The sequence below is a fragment of the Syngnathoides biaculeatus genome, chromosome 13 (genome assembly GCF_019802595.1).
Source record: "Syngnathoides biaculeatus isolate LvHL_M chromosome 13, ASM1980259v1, whole genome shotgun sequence".
NCBI classification, from domain to species: Eukaryota; Metazoa; Chordata; class Actinopteri; order Syngnathiformes; family Syngnathidae; genus Syngnathoides; species Syngnathoides biaculeatus.
The window spans coordinates 20,278,850-20,297,805 of record NC_084652.1 but is presented as its reverse complement, the minus strand read 5'-3'; the positions used below and the strand labels follow the sequence as shown (position 1 = coordinate 20,297,805).

Sequence of the window (18,956 nt, the reverse complement as noted above, 5' to 3'; positions counted from 1 at the left end):
ATATGGGGTTGAGGTCAGGGCCCTCAAAATCTTCTATACAGAAATCAAATTTCATCTTGCTTATCTCCAATTTTTAAAGATGTCAACCCACAAATATCGTTGATGTGTGGTGCAAAGAGGAACTAAGACAGACAAATCCTTAAATTTTATGTCAGCCCGTCTGGTGAGACAGAAGAGAAGAAGGGGATTATTTCCGATTGAAAGGGTCAGGAATGCTTTCAGAATCCGGACAAAATCTCTTCTTTGTAAATTCACTTCAAAAATGACTGTCTCATCTTTGTGCCTCAACTCCATCTAACGTGTAAAGGGCATAAAGATTGTGTGATGACCTTTGACACCCAATCTATAACTGTCTTAAGAGTGGGTCCTGATAATTGCTATGGTAACAGCATGTTGCAATTCCGATGGATTGGCCCAATTTGTTTTTTCAATATAGACATATATTGTTTTAACTCATTGGACTGCTAGGTCTTTTGTGCTTGAATGTTTGTGGATATTCATGAGACAAGGTGCTGTGTTTGATTCATTGACTCATAAAAACAGTTTATCGAGCAGTAGGAGGAAAGTAAGTGCAAAAGTGGGATTATATTGTATAGGGAGATGGGAAGATTATGGGTCAAAGACGGCAAACTAAATCAAAGAAAAATGCAGAAACAACAGAGAAAGATGAGATTATCATTTGAAAAGGAGCTACGATCGGTTGTTACGAGGAATTGAAAATGAGAGGTAAGATAAAATTGGGTGAGGGTGACAGTGCTTAACTTGAGTGAAAGGCAGTTAGAATGGGTCTGACCTTAACCGGCTAGAATAGATTGGCCTGCCAAAACTGCTTAGAGGAACACATAGAAGTATTGGAAAGACATACCAAATAGGTCACACACTCCACAGTGAACAAACACTGCCAGTACAACTGCATGTTTGCTAATTGAGATTTTTATTTATTTACATTTACACCAATTGTGTAAGTGGATCTTACGTTTATGTCATTGCAATTAGACATTGTGATTGAAATAGAGCGGAACTGTATTTTATGACTAACCGGTTCTCCGAACAAAATTTGGGACGAAAAATAACTCCAGTTCACCTTGTAGTTTTGACTCACCGTATTTGTATTGCCGGGGGTTGGCTCAGTTGTTTTGTTTTTTTTTTTTCTTCCGAAATGTAATCATCACTGACTCCATGAGTCACAAATTGTAAGTATCTTTTTGTTGCTCAGAATTAGCCTTCAGTATGGAAAGAAAGTATAAAGCCTAAATCTAAGTGTCCTTTAGTTTTTACTTTGTATCCTGTTCAGGTATTTTTTAGTCTTGTTAAATTCTACTGCGGTGTCTCCGCACCTGGAGGTGTGTTCAGTCTGCCCGCATGGATATGATCCTGCGGATGGCCTGGGGACCTCTCCACAATGTCAGACCTGATTGGGATCATTTCTGTGGCGGCATCTTCTGTGGGTGTGAGCAGTGGCACCTCTATGTGGGCCTCTATATGTTGTCTTTACTAGCCTGGAGCCTCAGTGTCTTGCCATTAGTCATATGATCTCTCTTTATTGTTAGTCAACAGTTGCTATGTGTGGAAATGTGTATTCATGTGTGCATTTTTCTGTGGGGAAAGGAGTGGTGGGGTTTTGTATTCATTTTGCTTTTTTGTCAGTCTTTATCGCTTGGAAGCACTTTGAGTTGCATTCTTTGCATATGAAAAGTGCTGAATTATTTAAGAGGTAAATGAATAAATAAGTGGAATGAGAAAGCCAAAAATGAGTAAATCAGTTAAAAGCTAAACCAAACAGGTGTCTGCCCTTAAAAACAGGGTCTGTGTTCCCGAAGCCGTCTTTGAGGCTGTTCAGATGCTTTTTCCATATTAAATGAATGGAGCTTCTCCACGTTTTTTTCTTCTATTTCTTTTTTAATTATTAAAAGGTCACCAGATCACCTCACGACCTGTGATGGTTGATTAAAATAAAAGCACATCTGGTAGATATGATAGCCTAAGATCAAAGAACCTAAAAATCCACCCTGAAACACATAGGGAGCCAATATCTTAACATTGGTGTAATGCACTCCATTTGGTCTTTGTCAGCACATGAACGGCTGAGTATTTGTAATGTGGAGCTTTTATTTTTGGGAACACCAGAGAGCAGGGCATTCAGTATTCCAAATGACAGGAGATAAAAGCATAAATCACCACTTTCATGTTAGCCTGAGGTCGAAACGACCCAACCATGATATTCTTAAGGTTGTAAAAGTTTCTCTCTCCTGCTCTCAGGACTGATCACTAAAACCTCTGTCATGTGTGTGTCTGGGGTAGTTAAATTACAAGTCAGTCCAATATTTCAGTATTTTTTACTTCAACTCAGATTAACAACAATCCATTTATAACAAACACTAGATTTCCAACATATGCACTTAAAGAATAGAATTCAATCACTCATAAAATACTTTTTTTCAGCCGGGAGAGGTGCTATTATTAGTTGGTTACTCAACTAAATATCTATAGGATGTGAGGATAAGTGGCTTGGAAAATGGATGAATATGTAATTCTTAAAAGATTCAATAGTGAAAGTCCTAGTGCACACAATCAAGGAGACATGTGGAAAAGATCCTCGATCCTCGGTGGATGCACCTGTGTCTAATTCGAGATCCTGCCAGAGCTCTTCCTTCGAGAAAGGAGGAGCTGTTAGCTAGCAACGGCTAACTAGCAGGCTCAAGGAGGGACTGGCTGCAGGCAGGGACTGTTTACTCCACCAAAAGAGGTTGAACTTGGCCCAGTTTTAGTGGTAGCATTGGCAATGCCTTGTTGACCAATGAAGCTAGGGTTTACCAGTGTTTGAACAGTGTTTTTTTCAGGAGGTTATTAGTGTAGATTATCCCAGTGGAGACATAACCTGAGAAAGTTCAGTCTCGACAAGTGTAAATATCCTAATCCTCTGCCTGTTAGGCTACGCTCCAAACTACTCCTGCATTGCCGTGTGTTGCATCGCCTCCAGCCTTTAGCTTTTCCGTCGAAAGAACCTTGTGGTGAACCAACTTGTCGATATCCTCCTCAGCCTTTCCCAGCAAAACAATTTCCTCAACCTCAGGTTCCTGTCGAGCAGCAGAAGTATGAGACCGCATGCACGCAATCCTTTTCCATATTTTTCGACGATTACTTGTTTTGATTGACAACACAACTGTTGCGTTCTTGTCATAGGCATTGGCCATCAGTTTCTTGAGGCCCATGGTGAAAAAAGATGAATAAATGCGCGAAGACGTACAGAACAAGTGTGCGTAAGCGTATGACAATGTATTCGGTATCGTATATACAGGAAGTGCATCACGGGTAAAGATTGGCGTTCCCCCTCCCCCCCCCAAAAAAAAAAAAAAAAGAAAGTGTCGCTCTGGGCTGGGACACGTCCAGATTTTGCTTGGATTTAAAAAATATTCATTTTCAATTTTTTTTTTTCAATTAATGTCCAAAATACATGTAATAATAATATTACTTCATATTGGAGGGTTTATTGTACATGTGAATTTTGGGGAGAGTCTTCCTTTAACAGGAGCTACTTTAAGAGCTTTTGGAAACTCGTCAGACTGAAGTTAGCAATTTATTGTTTGCTGCAAATCAGCTACCACTTCACAATAATTTTGAAACAGTCAAATGGTATTGAGTCGAAACAGCTCATTGACTGTTTGAATTGCTTAACCGTTTTCTCGAGTTATTTTGGGCAACTGTATCAAATTAGAGTTTAGAGTTTTTCCTGGGTGGCTTTGGCTATAGAATCATTTTATCATTTTTCTGATTTGTGCTGACATTTCACCTATTGAATTGTATTTTTTTCAGTAAAATAACAGGCAAACTCTATTTACGTTACCGTTTCTGGTAGTGGTCTTTTTCTACACATTATAGGCATCTGAAACCCAAGTGTATTGTATATGTAATGGCCAAGCATATAAGCATTGGGTTCGAACAAGTTTTTGTCATTCAAATTTATAGCCGCTAGCGACAAAAAAAAAAAAAAAAAAATCAAGATTTTAGCTGTTTTACATATATCGCAGGGTTCATAGCCCCTGAAAAAATGTAGTTGCTTGTAGTCCAGAAAATACGGTAGTCTAAAATGACTGGCACATCCCACAAATCAACGCAGTTCCCAAAGCATATAGTTCTGTATGCGAAAAGATGAAGACATTGCACAGTGTTTTCCTAGCTACCATAGTTTTTTTTCCATGTAGTTATGTTTTTATCTTACATTTTTAACTACACAACAATAAAAACAAGGTACAGTAATCTTTTGTTTTTCACCAGAACCACCCACGAAAAGCGAAAAACCACAAAGTAGTGGGGGATGTATGTTTATGTGGGTACCAGAACATTTAAAATATGTAAACAGTATTTGTACTTTGGATACTTGGACAAAAAGACTTGGTTATAAAACCTTATAAATTTAATACAGTATTATGAATGTATAATTTAAGTATAAATTATAAAACACTTGTTGTATTATATTACTGGAAAGTTACCATTCATCACTTGGAGATTTCGACTGGGGCTGCCATTTGGGTACCAGAATATTAATCAACAGTACAGCATTTATACTTTGCATACTTGAAACAAAAATTACAACCATACAAGTGTCTAGCTAATAACAAAATAATGTTTTTATTGCATTACAGAAAGTCACAAACAAAGCAAACGCGTTATGTGTTCTCGTGTAGTCCCGAATGTCTCCGATGCACTGTTTTGATGTCACTTCCGGTGTGTCCCTGTTATACTCCTTTTTTTTCACCGGTGTGGCACCCCCTCCCCAACAAGAGGAGTTTTGATAGTGAGGAGAACGTGGGATGTCTCTCGCTCACCATCTCCAGCCCGTTCTGGCCACATCTCTACAAATCCTGTTTTTTTTTTTATTTCCTTATGGCAGTCTGAAATGTAACAAACACAGCAAAGGTGATAAATAAAGCAATCGTGAGTTGATAAACAAAGCAACCGTAAGCAAACCCGAGTGTATATAAGCATATTAAGCACAGCAAATGTGCATTAAAAGTAAAACAGGTGCGAAAATATGAGATAACTTTATGTACAATGAATCCATTGAATTCAACACACCTTAAAAGGATATAACCCCGTCAACACAATTGCTAAACTCGACAGCTCGTACCATATTGTCCCACGCTTTTGAAATTTTCAAACCAACCTTTGCTTGCCGAAAAGACTCATCCTCGAGAGGGTGAATCCCTCATTGCATCATCACACATTTTGCTTCCTTATTAAAACTTATGGAAGCGGTTTTACAGATGTTTACCTCCTCATTCTTTATGTAGCGCCTCGCTGATTCATTCACACCATAATGGCGTCACAAAAGCGTTACTGGCTTTTCATTTTTGGGAGGTGGGGCCTGTGGAAAAAAAAACCTGATGCACTTAAGCTGCAATGAGTGAAGCGCCAAGTAGAGAGGGATTACTGTAGACATTGCTTTGTTTCATCCATGCTCACATCTTTTGGAATATTTCTTTGGATTTGAGGCATCAAAACCTGAAATTCTTGCAAGGTCCTTAAGACAAGTAGTTCGTTTAAAAAAAAAAAAAAACCTTGTGTTACAATGAGACTTGCACACTGGGAGTCCAGGTTAAATGAGATGGCTGTCAAGTATCAACACTGTCTTACATGGACGTCTCTTACACAAAGCACACAATAGTCCAACTGTGAGCTTGTAGAAACCGGGAGAAGTTTAAATAAGATGGCTGTCTACCCTGTCAGGTCACATCTTAAGTCCATTCACACACACATAAACACACAGCTTCAAGTGTGGGGAATGGCAGTATGAGTTTCATTCACACTCTTAGACCCAAGTACACACACGCACACACACATACGCACACACACACTTACCTTTGGGATAAGAGGTAGACACAAATCTTGAAGGAGTCATGGAGACAGGATTTAAGTGACAGACACAGACAGTCTAAAACAAACACTGAGGAGACTTCTTTAAATGACGGAGACACATTGGTTTTGCGACTAACTGGAACTCAATGCACCTGTGAGGCTTTTACTGGTCGTTTATCATTCGGTTTATAGATGTGCCACATACACAGATTACGTGCCATGCTCTTTCTCAACAAGATTGATTATTGAGGTCCCAGTCGTCATCAGGTCACCAAGAGAACACTAACATTTGTTATGGTTTCTGCAGTCTGCCGAGACTGTGACAAACATTAGTCAGCATTATTATAATCTGAAAAATAGATTTCCTTTTATACCAGTTTATGAAACTGAAATTTTATATGGTGATTCTTTCCTTGATTATTTTTTTCAGACTGTTGAAAATCTGCAACAGTGTAGAACTTTAAAGGATTTGTTATATTACTTTTATTTGCTACAACAGAATGAATGAAGCAATTTATATTTGTTTTATTTCATATTTTAAATCTAAAAATCTCTCACTTTGATTCCCCAAGCCACTGGTTTTGCCACATGTAATATCAAAGAGAATGGGGCAGACAGCGACGCCGACCTTGATGTAGATGGAGATGACACATTGGAGTACGGTAAAGCCCAGTACACTGAAGCTGACATCATCCCATGCTCTGGAGCTGGAGAGGACCAAGGAGAAGCTAGAGAGCGAGAGGCACTACGGGGAGCTGTGCTCAAGTATGACTCAAAGATCACCAAACAAAGAAATAAATTTGATCAAAGTAGATTGTTATGCTGGTTGTTTTAACTAATACATTTGAGACAGCAAACAAAGAAATAATATAATTCCAATGAAATCTCTGTCTTGGCATATTTAGCATATCAATATGCAAACACCCCTTTCCATTAGCTGGAGTAGACTGTTTGATTAACCTTATTAACCTTATTGCTCTTGCATTTTAACCCAGGATCAAGCTATATCGCAATAATTCAATGCCATTTTAAGTAGGAATTTATTGGTTAATTGTTTTGAGTGTTTTGTAAATGAAATTTTGAAGTAGGTGTAAAACTTGCAAACCCTTATCATTTTCTGTAGAAAAAAAAAAACGTTTAAAAAAACCCATTTGTCTGTTTCAGCGGAGGAATGCCATCAAACAGAATAACGCCTGAGTTCTCTAAATGGGGAAGTGATGGTGAGAAGACAAACATGAAATTGCAGCAATTATTACATTTATACAGCCCCAAATCCACTGAAGTTGGGATGTTGTGTTAAATAAAAAGAAATCAATGATTTGCTCATCATGTTCAATGTATTGAATACACTACAAAGACAGGATGTTTTTGATGTTGCAGGATGTTTACAACTGATGACCTTTTTTTTCTTTTTAAGGAAATAATCATTAGTGTAGAATTTTATGGTTGCAACACGTTCTATAAAAGCTAGGACAGGGTTATGTTCATGTCATGTCCATGAAAATGATGTAGTTTGGATGACAGCATATGTTTCTCCAAAACCACAGATGTGTAAGTTACCCATGGGCCATTGGCACTAACAGAGTGCCCTGCCATCACAGATGCTGTCTTTTGAACTTTGTGTCCATAACAGTCCAGATGGTTCTTTCCTCTTTGGCCCGGAGGACACGATGTCCACAGTTTCCAATAACAGTTTGAAATTCAGTGTTGGTTTTCAGCCTTACCATGTGCATGCAGTGATTTCTCCAGATACTCTGAACCTTTTGATGATATTATGGAGCTTAGATGATGGAATCCCAAAATTCCTTGTAGTTATTTGTTGAGCAACATTGACTATTTTCTCATGCAGTTTTTCACAAAGAGGTGAACCTCGCCCCTTCTTTGCTTGTGAATGAGCTATTCAGGGAAGCTCCTTTTATACCCAATCATAGCTGCCACTTGTTCCAACTGTTCGCCTGTGGGATCTTCCCAACAGGTGTTTGATGAACATTCCTATACTTTTTCAGTCTTTATTGCCAACCTGTCTGATTTTTTTGGAACGTGTTCCAGCCATAAAATTCAAAGTTAATGATTATTTTCAGGTTGAACATTAAATATCTTGTCTTTGTAATGTATTCAATTCAATATAAGCTGAATATGATTTACAAATCATTGTATTCTGTTTTTACTTAACACAACGACCCAACTTCATTGGAATTGGGATTGTAGAAGACAACAGGCTTTTGGTCATTGGCCATATTTTGATTCAAAAACTCATTCCGCCATGGCTGGTTGTGTGTCCACAGAGATGCCTTCAACGAGCAACGGTGAGAGCTGCAAGATGGACCCAAGCACTCCCTCATCCTCCACCCCTTCCTCCTCTTGCATCCCACGCACCTGTAAAAACAGCGATATTGAAAAGTAAGTTTTGGTCTTCTGGTCAAGTTAAAGCAAGTGGAATATAAATCTCACTTGCAGGGATGAAAATTTTCCGCCGATTTTCAGACCAAAATGACCATTCTCGAGATAAGCGCAAGTCCGTTGAGAAAATTTCAGGGGGTAGGGTATCGTGCGCCTGCCTCTCGGTGGTGGGCTCCGAGCTGCAAGTTCAGCTTTGTGCTAGCATAAGCACGACTATCATATGCTGTTCTAACATGGTCGGTAGTGTAAATATTTGCATTTTGCGACATAAACATTAAAACTTGTTTGCGGCAGATTACTCGATTGGACAACAGAGTTATACAGTATAACTATCCAATCGTGTTTGTGGTTAATCGAGTTTCACCATAGCCATGTACATGTGTTCTCGGTTCTCAGAAATCGCAGTGTAACTTGTTAAACAAGTAATGGCGCGTGGGACTTAGCGCGAACTGTGCGACGGTATGTTCAAAGTTTTACGATGGCGAAAGTGTTAGAAAAAAAGGATGAAGATCGAGCGAGGGCAATTGCCAAGGATGCTGGAATCAAAAACTGTTTCAGACAGGCATGGCTTGAAAAAAGTGTAACCGTGCAGATAGGACCGAAAACGGTATCAACATGTCTAACCGAACACATACAAAAAGTGGACTTTCCCGGCAAAGTGCTGTGCACTCTGTGTTCCGATAGGAGCAAAAAATATCCAGGAGGAAACTCAAACACCAATCCCCCCACCCCCCAACCCCCCTCCATCGACAGACATTTTCAGTCTTTTTCCCAATTGGTTATTCTCATCCGTGCACTTGATGTAAATATTTATATTTTAAATTGTACAGAGAGCTCACTTTAGAAAATTGAAGTCATGATTATATTTTGAATAGAATAACATATCCCCCACACCGTAGTTGTCCTCTGGTAAGGATTATGGATGACTGCTAGTTTAGCTTTAGTAAGCAAAGGGTACACTCTTTTTCTTTTTTTCTGCATGCACATACACTCATCAAGGCACACAGCAAGCAGGCAGTGAGAGAAACTATCCATTAGAACACACTGTGTGTGTGTGTGTCCTAAGACCAGTGCTTTGTAATACTGTCATTTTCACCCCTCATCTATATTCTCCCAAAAGCAAACTGTCAGACCGACACACACGCAGAGACCTTGTCTCTTGCTTGGTTAATAGAGGTCATCTCATTCCAAGAGTGACAGATTCTGATGGGCAAACGAGCTGAGAGAGATTTGCTTGATATGTTGAATCTGCATGTGTGGTGTCCATCCATCCATCCATTTTCAGTACCGCTTATCCCCATTAGTGTTGCGGGCATGCTGGAGGGTATCCCAGCTCCAGTGAAGAAAATAAGTATTTGAACACCCTGCTATATTGCAAGTTCTCCCACTTAGAAATCATGGGTCTGAAATTTTCATCGTAGGTGCATGTCCACTGTGAGAGAGATAATCTAAAAAGAAAAATCCAGAAATCACAATGTATTAATTTTTTTTTTTTTAATGAGTTATTTGTGTGACACAGCTGCAAATAAGTATTTGAACACCTCTGAAAACCAATGTTAATATTAGGTACAGTAGCCTATGTTTGCAATAACAGAGGTCAAATGTTTCCTGTAGTTGTTTACCAGGTTTGCACACTCTGCAGGAGGGATTTTGGTCCACTCCACCACACAGATCTTCTCTAGATCAGACAGGTTTCTGCTCTGTCGGTGAGAAACAGAGTTTCAGCTCCATCCAAATTTGTTCAAATACTTATATGCAGCTGTGTCACACAAATAACTCATTAAAAAAAATCATACATTGTGAGTTCTGGATTTTTCTTTTTAGATTATCTCTCTCACCGTGGACATGCACCTATGATGAACATTTCAGACCCCTCCATGGTTTCTAAGTGGGAGAACTTGCAAGATAGCAGGGTGTTCAAATACTTATTTTCTTCACTGTATGTTTGAGGCCTAAAATCTGGCAAAAAATTGAAAAGTTCAAGGGGGCCGAATATTTTAACTAGGCACTATAAATACTGCTATACCATGTTTGCTTTGGATTCTGCGCTCCAGAAATGGCAGAGCGCTACTCTGTTTTTGTTTCATTAGCATTTGTTTCGTGTATTCAGGACCTAAGCTATTTAGGGATTCGTACTTTTTACTCCCATGAATTGGAGCAACATGCTCTGAACTTTGTTTTGGCTAGAACCCGACCTATAGAGTTCCGAATGGGCTGCATCTATAAGTACTCAAATGTTTAGGACTTGATCTTTTTTTTTTTTTTTTTTTTTTAATGTATGGAACGTCAATTTTTGAGCACAAGTTATCTTATCTTGACAAAAATATATGTTCAACTGTACCAGACTTACACCAGTTGACAATTAGAATAATTAATACCTAGTTTATCCCCTAGGTATTTGCCAATCTCAAGATTCTTCTTTACAAGAGATTTAACTACATTGTAGGTGGCTGAAGTAGAACACATCTTAATCTCAGTAGTTTAAATTACATCAGGTAGGTAAATTACTGCATTGGATCAACCATTCATGTCTACCTCTAACCATTCCCTGCCTCACTAGTTTCTATCAATGCATTTCTTTACGGAGCTCCTGTGCTCCTCCATCTGTAAATGAAAATGAGGTTTGTCTCCTTTGGTTACATGGGTACGTGTGTGTGTGTGTGTGGTGTGTGTGTGTGTGTGTGTGTGTGTGTGTGTGTGTGTGTGTGTGTGTGTGTGTGTGTGGTGTGTGTGTGTGTGTGCGTGTGCGTGTGTCATTTCACAGAGTAGCTTTTGTGATCCCTCCCCTGTTTCCATCTCTCCCTCTTTCTGATCCCACATGGGTAATGATCTGTTGGCCTCCTGTGGGCATCCTTGTTCCCCTGCTCATTCCACCGCAAGATAAATGAGCTCTCATACGAACACACACAGACACATGCGCAGAATACCTTAGATGCCCTTTGCCCTCCCAGATAAATGGCCCCTCCAATGCCACCAATGTGATGGCTACTAAATCCGGTGCTTCAGCTGGAAGAATGCTGAGAGATTTTCATGTGGTTTCTACAAATAATTGAATCTCTCCCCAATTATGAAGTGATGAAGCCGGCTTTCAACAACCCCCACCGCTCACCCCCCACCTTCTTTTGGCTCGTGGGCTTCTCTTCATTTTTGTCACCTTCATGTTCTTCCCTTTCAATCTGTAGCTTATTGTTGCACAGACATATCTTTCCCTCTCAGCACCCCTTTCCCATGCACATTTCTTATCCTTTACCTCAATTTTTCACATGCACTTATAAGCCATCTTATTGATGTTCTTGCTGTTTGAGAACTGCATACAGAGAAATAGATTGGAGAGATTTGGGGGAAAAATCAATAGTGACTTAAATGTTTCATCACAGTGAAGTTAAGGCATCTGTTAACTCGCTGTGGCAGAGAGCAATGCTCTGATGGGTTTTTGTTTGTATTTTAGCTGACCTTACTGTACGTTTTAGAATTGTGTCCTTTCTTTGCCAGTACAATGTTTGCTCGAGATTTTTTAATAATGTTGTTTTGAAGATGTGTACCTGAGATGTATGAAGACCAATTGACACTTGGGTGGCTGAAATGGGTGGTAAGGTTTCTGAGGCGAAGAAGGGCGCTGCACATGCAAACGGATGATTTTTGGTATATTATCAATGAAAAACCCACAGCCAATATGGTCCCATGTGTTTTTTCACCACAAAACATGATTTTGACGTATACAGCTTTTTGTAACTCCCGCCATGGAAATCCTCTCGAGGGATTTGTTTTCGAGAAGCAGCAGAAAGTGACGTACATGGCAGAACTGCCCTTAAGTGGACTCGTTTGTTTCCATTAGTTTTACCTCCGGGAAGGTAGCTTGTTGTTCCTTCGTGTTAGCCAAAATGCCGGCTCATTGCATTGCTGGACATTGCTTGAACACTCGGGAGAATGGATTACCCTTCATGAGTTTGAAAGTTTTCCCCAGTAACTTCACTCGGTTGTGTGGTGTTGTACTTTTCGAAAGTAATATTGCCCTGAGTGCTCGAAACAATAATGTAATATTGCCCCGGTAACTTCACTCGGTTGTGTGGTGTTGTCCTTTTTGAAAAGAACTTCGGTGTCAGAAGGGGCGTCGGAAAAATGTGAATATCTCTGTTGTTCGGCTTCCATAGTAGCAGGCACTGCGCGTTTTCAACGACAGAAGTGACGCTGACGTCAAGGACAGTTGACGCAATTAATATGGCGACCACTTGGATGTCGAGGGACACTCAATTGCACAACTTTGTGCATGGATGATGCGCTCTCTGCTCACTTTTTTTTCCCATATAGACATTAAAGTGAATACTGTTATGTATTTTTCATTACAATATCTATTTTAGAATGTTTATAGGGATGACACCGCAAGGTTCTTTTCAAAAGTCTGCAGCCTTTATCAACTTGTTAAATGGCTACATCAATTACAATAATACATTGGCTATATAACACTATCTTTTATGGAACATGAACACATGCATTATATGCCGTATGCTGTCATATTTGTATTTGCATTTTGGGGCAAATGGTTCCATAGTTGCAAGCTGACGGAAAATGTTGCACTGTTTTTTTTTTTTTTTTTTTTTTTTTTGAAGAAATTGGGTGGGATGATTGTGTTTAAAATGCTTTTCATTACATTGAGGTTTCTACATCATTGTGGTGGCAATAGGCATTGGAACAACCGTAATTTCAGGCCTACAGAATGCACCTGATTATAAGCCTCACCCAATACATTTTGGAAAGGAAATACTATTTGGTACATACATAAGCCGCACCTGTGTAAAAGCCGCAGGTGCCCACATTGAAACCCACATTGAAACACGATATATTTACAAAGAAAGACGGTACGCAGAAAGTGTTTTCAAAGTTTTAATACCTTAGCTTAGTCCAACATAGCAACAACACGCTAGCACGAACAGTGCTGGTTAAAAAAAAAAAAAACATACTGGTAAAAAAAAAAACAGCCGGGTATGCTGCACTGTAGCAACGCGCTAGCACAGCACTAACGGGACCGATTAAAAAAAACATATCTAAATAACCGCTAGCGCGGCGCTAAAGCTTGTGCAGCGCTAACAGGAACGGTAAAAAAAAACGTACCGGTAAAAGTCACTTCCTCAGCACATATATTCCACCAGTCTCACTCTTACCTTTTCCGCTCGAGTGACCCCTTACGGCCATTAGAAAAAAATCACAAATTAGCTGCATCACCGCAAAAGTCGCAGGGTTGAAAGCGTGTGGGAAAAAAAGTCGCGTCTTATAGGCTGTAAATTAAAAATTAATTATTAATTCTATTAATGTCACTCAATTTTCTGTGACTGGTCATCGGCTCACTTAGCTTCTTGCACTTGGCTGCACATACGCACACACTTTCATGTCGAGGAAGTTTTTTTTTCTCCTCATGAACACCCGGGCATCCTCTTTTACGTTTCCTTTTTTGTGGGAGGAAGGGGGGGTGGGGTTAGGATAGGACAATCGAGACGAACGGTCCCTCACCATTCACTAACTCTGCTTGGCTTGGAGACTATAATCTTTTTGATGTGTGCTTTTACCATTGTAGAGCGTTTTTTTTTTTTGGTTTTTTTTTTTTTTTTTTTTTTTTTCCTACTAATGACTGACCACCTCAGTCATTTTATTATTTACTACTGATCCTATTCTGTTTGCTTTGGTGTGATAATTTCAGTTTCGATTCGACCCCTTGAGTGGAAACATAATGACTTGCCTGGATTGTCATTGTGCGGGGCAATGTAAGCTGCTTCTGGTTACAAATGCAAAATTGCAATTGTTCCTCACTGCCTCGTGAACACTATCATATGATAGCTTACAAAAATGCTAAAACACATGCTACCACACATGATAACAATGTAACCAGTATGTTCAGGTGTACTTTGTTGGACAAGTCACACAACAACTTTAATAGATTTTGGAACTCAGCATGCACATAAGATGCACCAAATTATAAGGCACCCCGTCTATTTAGGAGACAATTCAAAACTTGTAAGTGCACCTCATGTTTATGGAAATACACTATTATTGGAAAAAAATAGCAAAATCCACAAATATGCGCGGCCCTTAATGGGCAAGAGCACACTGTAATCAAACAGTGTGCCAGGTCACATTAGTGACCCCTAAGCACTCTTCATGTGTGCTCTGGAAAATTGTTTAAAAAAAAAAAAAGAGAGAAAGTTACATAATTGCTCCCAAAAAATATTTACAAGAAATATTCTATCTTTGTTAATCTTTTTAGGTAAGTGAGCCATAGTGACAGACAGTACAAATAAATAAATGTCTTCTACAAACCCATTTCCATTGAAGTTAGGATGTTGTGTAAAACAAACAAAACACAATACAATGATTTACAAATCATGTTCAACACACATTTAATTTAATACGTGACAGACAGTACAAATAAATAAATGTCTTCTACAAACCCATTTCCATTGAAATTGGGATGTTGTGTAAAACAAACAAAACATAATACAATGATTTTCAAATCATGTTCAACTCACATTTAATTTAATAGACTGCAAAGATGCGATATTTAATGTCCAAACAGAGTTGTACGGCTGCAACACTTTACAAAAAGATGGGACATGTTGCAAAAAAAAATCATGTGTCGGAATGTCATCAAACACCTGAGTTCTATGATTGCTTACCTGAACTGCTCAGTCAATCACAAGCAAAGAAGGGACAAGATTCACCTCTGTGAACAAGTACTTGAGAAAATAGTTGAACAGTTTAAGGACAATGTTCCTCAATGTAAAATTGGAAGGAATTTCTAGGGATTTTAACTTATGCAGTCCATAATGTCAAAAGGTTCATAGAATATGGAGAAATCACTGCATGTAAGCGAGTAGCAAGGCCGAAAAGTAGCATTGAACACCTGTGAACTTCAACCCTTAAGGTGGCAATCGACATCAATTTGTAAACAATATCACCTCTTGGGCTCAGTAACACTTCAGAAAATGAATGTCAGTAAATACTGTTTGGCACAACATCAAAGCTAAAAAAGAAAAGAACCATCCGGACTGTTAAGGTCGCAATGTTCAAAAGTCAACATCTCTGATGATTTGGCATGGATAACTTACACATTTGTGAAGGCATAATTATTGCTGAAAGGTACATACAGGGTTTAGAGAAACATATGCTGCCATCCAAGTAAGGTTTTTTTCATGGATGCCCCTGCTCACTTCAGCAAGACAATGTGAAACCAGATTCTGCACGTGCTAAAACCAGCGTGGTTTCGAAGTAAAAGAGTGTAGGTTAGGTTCTAGACTGGCCTGCCTGCAGTCCAGATCTGTCTCCCATTGAAATTATGTGGCGGCGCATTATGATGCATAAAATACGACAAAGGCAACTCCAGACTATTGAAAAATGAAGGTGTACATCAAGCAAGAATGAGAAAGAATTCCACCTACAAAGCTTCAACTATGAGTGTACTCAGTTTCCAAAGGTTTATTGAATGTTAAAAGAAAAAGTGACATAAAACAGCGGTAAACATGATTGCATCACAGCTTTTTTAGAAGGTTTTGTAGCCATAAATATATGTTAATGATCAAATTTAACATTATATATTCAGTCTTTGTAGTATGATCATTTAAATACACCTTGAACATGATTTGCAAATCATTGTATTCTGTTTTTATTCAACACAACTTCCCAACTTCACTGGAATTGACTTTGTATTTGATGGCAGGAAATACATGGTAATTGATGTACAATTATATATTATTCAATTAAATGTGTGCCTTAGCTCCACAAAGGTTGAAAATCACTGCTTTGCACAATGATGCTGTTTTTAGTTTTTATTTTTTTCCTTTTATATGCAGTGGTGCTGAAGGAATGAATGGCACAGGCATTAAATGTTGATTTTGGACCTTGCAACTTTCATGCAGATTTCTCCTGATTGTCTGAGGCTTGACGTTTTATGGAAGTTATTAAAATTAAATCATATTTATTATAATATAATTTTAATATAAATTAAAAATATTCTCAAATATTTATTAAGTTATTGAGAAATTATGTGGTGTGTATGTGTTGGTGTACGTCTTGTAGTTGAATTAGTTAACGTTGTTCTCTTCTTTTGTCTTGACCCTCCTCAGAGTAACAGAGGATGAGTCCACAGCTACCACCATGGAGGCTCTGAAGGCTCGGATAAGAGAGCTGGAGAAACAAATACTGAGAGGAGATCGATACAAGTGTCTCATTTGCATGGTGAGTATAGAATATAGATGGAAATTGCTCATGAATGGTGCCATCCTGCCTTTTGTCTGAGGGTGCATTTTGCAGTTCAAGTCTCCTTGGATGTTGTACTATGAGCATGAAAGGATATAGAAGAGCACAAGAGCAGAACAATTTGTCAAGTCCTCTTAGGCTCAATTGTAACTCAAAACCGACAGAAAACTTCGTACCTCTCCCAAAATGATTTTAAGGGAGGTGATGTGTATATTTGTGTCTGTGTTAGTGTGTGTGTGGAAACAGTACATGTATGGAAATTTCCTACATTTCTGCATGAATTAGTCTTAAAATGTGGTATAATCTTCATCTAAAGAACAGCCTGCTTAAACTAATACCACGCAAATAATTACAGTGGAACCTCAGACTTCGAACGACTCAGGGGTCGTACAAATTGGACTGGAAAATGGTAAATATTTGTTTTGAATTTGTGATTTTTTTAAATTTTTGTTTAAATACAAGGATTTACATGTTTTTACATTAATAGGAATTAAAATTGGAATTTCCTATTTGAAGGTTGGAAACGGATAAAACTCATATAATATTTTCCGACAGAAAAATGTTTTGGAGGTCGAACAAGTTGGACTTTGAACACTTCACACGAACTAAGTATGTTCAAACACTGAGGTTCCACTGTATATGTTTTCATATTTAAAACTTACATGGAAACATTCACATAACTGGGTGGAAAAAGTCAGTCACCCTCTGGGCTACAGATTCTCCAAGAGCTAGTTAGAGTATGGTGTGAACCAACCTGGAGTCAATGAGACAGGATTGCCGGTGTGGCTGAAAGCTGCTCTAACTACTAGAAAGCACACCAGGTTAAGATTATTACCTTTCGAGGAGCATTGCCTTATCTGTACCATGCCTTCTCAGAAGACCTAGGCTTAATATTAGTATTTCTAGTGCTGATCATCAGTACACAGAAAAATATATATAAACAAATATTTATTCATGTACTTTTAAATTTATAGGTCCATTTTCTGATGTGACACACCTGCAGTAATGTAATAATTAATTTCTCGTTCTAGTATCGTATGTTACAATATTGCCCTCTTTAAACACGTCCTAATTTTTCTGCTTGTTTCCACTTCAAAGTTGGCTGATATCCATTTACCTTTTTGACAAGTGTATTGTACCACCCAATAACTCATTTTGTTTTTTTTTGGTTTTATGACATCATATTAGGATAGTTTAGAGACTAGCAAGGCCTTACTGTATTTCTCTTCTTCTCTTCTGCCCACAATTCTTTGCAACATGTAAATTTTAATAATTGCAGCAATAAAAAAAGTAAATTTTGGTTGTTAATGTTTGTTACCACTAGCTTGGTGAATGTGTGCCCTATTGAACTGTTGAATTTGTTTGATTTATGGTGCACACATCATTGTCAAACCGTGGCTGTGGGTTATGTCTAATATAGAGATCGGCGAGTCACTTGAACTGGATAATGAGCGAAGCCCTACTGGCATTGCATGTTAAAAATAAATCTTTCTTAGAAATTCGATCGATGCGCTCATGTGTTGGCGGCGGCAAAGCTAAACGCTAGTGGCAATGAACAGTGTTATTTTGACCGTTTTATTTTGGTTTGTAAAAAATCTTTCTGAAACCAATGATGCACATTTCACCTGCTGTAATTATGGTGCATCACTAAAAACAATAATGCTCGTACTAAATGAAAAAATCATATCATAAATTCTAAGCTACATTAGCAAATCTGTATTTATGAAACTTTTTTCAGCTACACAACATTCTTTGAGCCTTTCATCAAGTCGCACACATGCCGTAAAAGATATTGCAGAGTATTACCATTGAGTGTAGAGTCGTTAAAGGGCTACTGTCATGAAATGGATGATTTTTTTTTAGTATGTTATTAATGAAATAACGTCAGCCAATATGGGCCCATGTGTTTTTTCACCACAAAACATGATTTTGATGTATGCAGCTTTTTGTAACTCCCGCCATGAAAATCCTCTCAAGGGATTTGTTTTCTCGAAGAAGCAGGAAGTGACATAAAGGACAGCGGCGCCCCCTAGTGGACTCGTTTGTTTCCATTAGTTTTACCTCCAGGAAGGTAGCTCGTTGTTCCTTCGTGTTAGCCAAAATGCCGGCTCATTGCATTGCTTGACATTGCTTGAACACTCGGGAGAATGGAATTACCCTTCATAAGTTTGAAAGAGACCCGGTTCGTTGTGAAAAATCGATTGCACAGGTGCAGAGGATGAGAGCTTTGTGGGTTCCGAACGACAGGTAGGTGTGTATACAGCTACTAAAAAAAAATAATAGTTTGGGGCGGACCACATAATCAGTCTCTCATAACATAACAAAAGACCCGCGTACGAAATATGTCGATGTGTGCGTCGGACAGCGTCGGGCTGCTCCGCGGACAGTGGAAAATCTGAAGAACCCAGCCAAGAATGCCTCACTCAGCCGCGTGCGCGCAGTAATGCACCCAGGCT

At 38.7% G+C, this 18,956-nt stretch overlaps 1 protein-coding gene across 3 annotated transcripts in view; it reads left to right on the top strand.

Annotated features, from left to right (window-relative positions):
* Window positions 1-18,956, top strand: part of rnf220a (ring finger protein 220a) — a 187,725-nt gene that overhangs the window by 155,747 nt on the left and 13,022 nt on the right. For all 3 annotated transcript variants that reach the window (XM_061839343.1, XM_061839342.1, XM_061839341.1), the window contains exons 8-11: window positions 6,429-6,621; window positions 7,021-7,076; window positions 8,142-8,256; window positions 16,368-16,479. In XM_061839343.1, coding sequence (XP_061695327.1) covers window positions 6,429-6,621; window positions 7,021-7,076; window positions 8,142-8,256; window positions 16,368-16,479 — 476 coding nt within the window. The remainder of the gene's footprint in view (window positions 1-6,428; window positions 6,622-7,020; window positions 7,077-8,141; window positions 8,257-16,367; window positions 16,480-18,956) is intronic.